The sequence below is a fragment of the Nelumbo nucifera genome, chromosome 4 (genome assembly GCF_055504915.1).
Source record: "Nelumbo nucifera cultivar China Antique chromosome 4, China Antique-T2T, whole genome shotgun sequence".
NCBI classification, from domain to species: domain Eukaryota; kingdom Viridiplantae; phylum Streptophyta; class Magnoliopsida; order Proteales; family Nelumbonaceae; genus Nelumbo; species Nelumbo nucifera.
Window position 1 is genome coordinate 54,678,595 of NC_142652.1, and position 6,000 is coordinate 54,684,594.

Sequence of the window (6,000 nt, forward strand, 5' to 3'; positions counted from 1 at the left end):
TCCTTCAGCAAGAATTGCAATCCAACAACTTGTGTTGAGCAAGGGAGGTGAGCACGAAATTATATCTGATTTTCTTGCAAAAATTAGAATCAGAACTGATCTCTATTAGTTCAAGAATGGATGTCGAATTAGGGTTAGGGTGGCAAGAGCAGAAGGAGAGGGAGAATTGAGAGCAGTGTATAAAACTTGGAGCAGTTCACCCTCCTCCTTTTATATAGATCTTAAAGAGTTGATCTCCTAATCTAATTAGGAGTTTCCTAATCCAAATCTTTATTTGGATTTGGACTCTTCAAGTGGATAAGACTTATCCTCTTATCCTTATCTGCTGATCCAAACCCATATCAATACCCAAATTCGCCCATACTAATTAATCCAATTAATCTTTGGGCATCAAGTAGGTGGCTCACGTCCCTTTATTAATTGCTAGCTAACTTGGCTCTCTTTGTATGGCGTGGGACCCTAACATTGACCTCACAAAAGCCACATGGGTTCAGCCTAGCCAAATTCACTACTAAGCACAGTGAACCCCTGAGTCCATCAGTATGGGCTCTTAATGGGCCCAACATTTACAATAAATGGTCCTTGAGTCCAGCCATCTTATGAAGGCCCAAGGACTATGGTCTTAAGTGAGATTAGCCCATCAGGTATAAAAGCTCTAAATGGTCTTACACTTAACCTTTCATCCCTTAATGATCAAACACTGCCCGACAAGAGAGGACCTCTCCCTTGGCTACAAGGTACAGTGTTGCACTCTTTGCTCGGATGGATCCTAGGAATTAAAACCTTTTGGTTTCCATCAGAGAGAGTAAAGGTAGTTTTGGTTTCCATCAGAGAGAGTGCAATCCCCGATCATTCACTTTGTCCGACAAAGGGGCTGATCCTATCACTATGATCACCCACTCGAGTGAATTCTCAGACTGCCCCAACATACCTAGGTTTTGACCCCCAAATGATCTCACTGATTGGCATATCAAAGACAGCCTAATCCGACACCCAGTGCAGTACCATAATCGAGTCTAGGGGTTAGGTGTAAATTTCTAGTTTTGCCCACCAGTCTCCAAGGTCCAAGGCATAACTGGAAAATGGTCTGGGTTCATTGTTTCAAGCAAACACACACTACATGTGCTTCGGGTCTAACCCTAGCAACTGAGACAAGCTACCCCAACCGACTTGGCAGCACATTTGTGTTAGCTTTGGCAGGAAAAACCTCCCCAGGTCTATCCAACGGCTGTGAACATTCTAAACTAACACGAGTCTCATAAGTGTCCAGTTTAAGGGTAATTACACAGAAACACACCAGATATTACATGAATCAATTATGTACTTTTATTCATTTACAATAAATGTCTAATGTACATCAATCTGATTGGTGCTAAGGGCATACACTATCTAACACTTCGAACATAAGAAAAGCTTAGATCTCTCCATTCTTGGCTCACCCATTTCTCCCCATCTCTTATGTCCGGGTCTGCATGAACAAATCTGCCTATCAAGCATCTATTTAGGAATTCCAGCCTCTCTTCTACCTTACTGCCATCCCTAATGGTCTCCCCTCTTCTTGTAATCAGTCTCAGTTCTAACCACGATGTCACTGCTGTTCCTAAACCATTGTTCAGTTCACCTCGCACCTCCAGCACTGATCTTTCAACCTCCTTCCTCATTTCTAGAAACCCCTCCAATGCCCCCCAGATCTGGTTTTCCTAGGCTATTGCCATCAAAATTTAGCTTTACATAGCTTTTCTTAGGAGGAATTTGTCTAGTTCTGGGGACTGTTGTGAAAGGTAATAAAATCTCCAATGTCTTCACCCAATGAGCAATTTTGATAGATATATATTATAAATTGTTTTCTCAATAGACCTCTCCTTGTTGCTAAATAGGTGAGCATTTCTCTCTTCCCATACGCATCATAGTACAGCAACTTTTTATCTCAATTCTTATGAGGGGAGAAGTGTGAGTTAAAGAATAAACTCCTTAAATCTATAGGATTGACCTGCTACCACCATACTTTGAGAGAAAGAAATTCTGCATATTAGATATAAAATAGCAAGGGATTAGCAAGTAAAATGTGCTTTCCTCATTTGCTTTGCATTAGGAGGCAATATGTAGTGTGAAAGATAGTATTTTTAACCCATCAATCCATCATTGACACAGCTGGTCAAAGCATTCAAATGGTCACTTGATCACAATAACAGTTCAGGTTAACACCTAGCCACCCGTCTTTACTCAAACTTAGTTAGAAACCTAGTGGCTTGGGGAACAATGATTTAGAAGGTGCACCTTGCCTAGGTCCTAGGCACAACACTTTCAAAAGGTGTCCTCTAGGTCCACATTGCACTTCAGACCAGGAGTGCACCTTTTGGATATTTATGCATTTTGCTCTTTTTAAGCTTGGTGGATGGGCTGGGGGCTCCGCCCTAGACTGGCTCACCCATAGCTGAAAAACATGATAATTTCAATATGCTTATCTAAAACCATTATAAAAAGATAATTTTGTAATACAAGTATGGTATGCTTGTGAATTTAAACTATGTATATTCATTTCTATTGTTAATAAAAATACTGTTTATTTAAGAAGTCTATCTTTGTTTAATATGATATGTTTATGATATTAGATGCCTAATTTTTTTTGACAATTTTTTTTTGTATTTTCTATACTTTTTGTTTCTATCAATTTTTAGAGTTTTTATTACATAATTATGACATCATTTGTTGACCATTTGACTTGAAAGAAAAAATGATATAATTTTTGGTAGCCTTAAATTTCTCTTATGTTTTCATAATTTATTTGTAAAAATAATTATTGTTTATCATACTTATCTCTGTTTAATATGACAAATTATAATATTTGAGATGTGTTATTTTTTCTATAAGTTTCTTATTTTTTATTTTTTTATTTCTATATATTTTAGTAGTTGTTATTTAATTATGACATCATTAGTTGACCCATTTTATAAGTAGTTGAATGATTAGGAGTGCAAGTTGTAGGGGGTACAAAATGGATCAGATCATGATCCTATTTGAATTCGAATACGATAGGATTGAAAAATAGGATTGAATTCGAATCACCTATATATATTGCACTATTTAATTTGATATTTTATGTTATTATGTTGTTTTATAAAAAGACGTGTATATATAATAAAAATGGTTGAAACAAATGTTTGTGTTTTTGTTTTTCTTTGTATAGACTATTTTATTTCATTTTTTCCTACTAATAATTTGTTAAATCTTACAGACCTATGGGTAATCAAATCGGATTCGGATATTTGACATCCTCAGTAGCTTTGAATTTGAATTGTGATCTTCTTGAGATCTATCATCGGATTGGATATAGGATTAACATTATTGTTTGCATCCAATCTGATTAGTTTGCATCCATAGAAACTTGGTCAGGTCAGGCCTAATATAAGTTCAATCCAAGCCCAACCCTAAGAATTGGGTCTAAGGCTCGAGCCCAAGACTTATCTGTCCAATCCAAGCCTAATCGCATTGGAATTTAATGCACCTGGGTTGGGCTTAGGCTAGGGACCGGGCTCATGTTGCTAAATCAGCCCTGACTATAATAATAGTATAATGAGCTAGTGAATAGTATAATCAGCTTGGGCTGGGCTTAAGCTACCTAAGCTAGGTTCAAGTCCAACCCAAAAAAAAATAAAAAAATAAAAATCGAAGCCTAGCTCATCTTAAGAGGGTATGTGGCAATGACTTAGTATGGTATTGAGATAAGCGGGAATACCGGATGCAACCAATTAGGGTTAATGTTCGAGGAAAGTAGGTTTTTAATAGTGAATGTGGAGGTGAAGTGTTCACATATGATTATTAAATTAATACATTTTGAATGGTGTATGTGGAGAAAGTATCTTTAATGGCTTATATTGGTTGATCACTTTGATGGAAGTGTGAGTTGATGATTTGTAATATGATGATTAATACAGCTTCAATTGTTTTAATTACCACTTCTATAAAAATTCCAGAAAGAGAGACTCATTTCCACTTTTATTAGTATAGATATAGATGTTTGATTTTATTTTTACATTTCCATTTTGAATATTATGTTTAATAATTTTAATTGATGTTGAGAACTGGGATTAGATCCCAAGTCTGCCGCAACCAGCCAAGACCTTACTAATTGAGCCAGTTGGTACCGTCAAATAGTTAAGAATTGTAGAATGAAGTCCAGACAACATTGACCCAGACGGTCGGACAATTCGGCTCGGGAACCATCCAGGCAACCGGTTCTTGTTACTTTTACTACACCTCATTTTTAACTTTTACATATATGAAACTTATTCAGTCAGATTAAAGATTAGATATTTAGATACATTATTGCTACCATTTAGTTGGGCTTATGGAGTTTGCAATGTATACACACAAGATCAACATTCAGCAAGAGTCTTGACAATATATTGCATTCTTAACCTACTTTCATTTTGCAGTGACATCGATCTTGGTGGTCTTTGTTAAGATGTTCAATAAATCGCGTGAGGAAAATGTTAAACTGGCTGATGCTGAAAGGAAAAAACTGGAAAAAGAAGCAATGAAAGAGCGGGCAAACTCTTCTGCAAGAAAAGAAAATACTGATAAACTTGGTTCTCAGAAGCACATAAACTGAACAACTTGGATTGCAGAGCAATACCGTGTTCGTGGCAGATGTCACATCTAATTAGTTATCCATCTGCCACAGGCACGGGGCACGGGAATTCGTAGGGCTATGTATTATACTTCTCCAAGGTTGAAATTATCGCATTGCTCTCCATTCCATTAAATGTGCTTGTAATTAGATTTCTGCTGAAATGCATTGTAAAGTATATCTAATGGATACATATGTAAGATCCATTTACGCCTTCAAGGCAGATTTCTATATTTTTTTTGCTCTCCATTCCATTAAATGTGCTTGTAACTATTTTTTTCTCTTCCGTCCAACGGTTGCCCTCAGGACTGGTACGGGATAGCTAGTGACGAGTCAGGCTTCATGGTTGGTATCACCATCTTGGGCTGAAGAATAGCAGGCGGAGAGGCTCCATGGCTGGTATCATTGGCCCTGATGAACTTGATCGAGGCCCCGACTTGATAGTAAGATACCCATTTTCACCAGAGTTGTGCGCGTACGAGGGGGATGGTATCCACCATCTTGGGCAGAAGAATAGCCGACGGAGATGGAGGAAGTTGGGATTTATGAGGAGAGGCGGGAGGGCATTTACCAACGATGGCGGAGACGATTCAACACCATCATTTTTACCATCGCCAACTCGATTAACAACACCACTTCAGCTTTTGTCGTGTGATTCAGTCCAAACCCTTTTGATATCTCAAAGCAACAGACATCTGGTCACAAATCAAGTAGAAAAGTGCCACTCTGAAAGTCCAAACCCTCCTTCGCTTTTCAAATAATTTGGGCAGAATGTTTACATCAGTCTGCCAGTGTAGTCTAATCTTCCTCGATGTCACCCTGCTACTGTTGTCTAATCTTCCCCGAATCTGGCCTTCTTCTTTGTTGAATCCAATCATTTGAAGTTTGGGGGTTCTTACAGGAAAACCAGAAGAGGGTTCCACCATCACACTCCACTCCGCCAAACACAAGACCACCCAATCCCCCATTTGAGTTGAAGATTTCCTCAATACCACCAAAGAAAATCTAGATAACAAACAACTATGAAAAGGTGTGGGTGCCAATGCTGCGGGACGTTATAATCTCATCTCGAATGTGTTGGGGAGGGAATTTCCAGATATGGCGGTTCTGGGAGATGCATTTTGTCAAAAGCTATTGGACGCCATGATGTGTTTCTCCCAACTGTCATGAATGATGAAGAGTAAAATAAATAATTAAATAAATATCCAAGCTATCTAAACCAAACCCAACCCGATGATAACCCTAATTATTGCACTTGAGGAGATATTTCAACTTACTAAATCAAAATTTATAAATTATTAGGCCAATAAATGAGAGATAAATAAAGAATATATAAAAATTTCTTGGCCAGGGTTCAGACTATATATAAG

At 37.8% G+C, this 6,000-nt stretch overlaps 1 protein-coding gene across 3 annotated transcripts in view; it reads left to right on the forward strand.

The window, feature by feature from the left end:
* AFH14 (Formin Homology 14) overlaps positions 1-5,073 on the forward strand; it is a 64,708-nt gene extending 59,635 nt beyond the window's left edge. For 2 of the 3 annotated variants that reach the window (XR_016085519.1, XM_010276595.3), the window contains exon 18: positions 4,437-4,889. Coding sequence is in view for 1 of the 3 variants with exons in the window: in XM_010276595.3 (XP_010274897.2) it covers positions 4,437-4,612 (176 nt within the window). In the remaining 2 variants the exon portion in view is untranslated. Of the gene's footprint in view, positions 1-4,436; positions 4,890-4,936 lie in introns of those variants that run through there. The other variant, XR_737380.3, reaches the window with a different exon arrangement.
* The last annotated feature ends 927 nt before the right edge of the window (positions 5,074-6,000 follow it).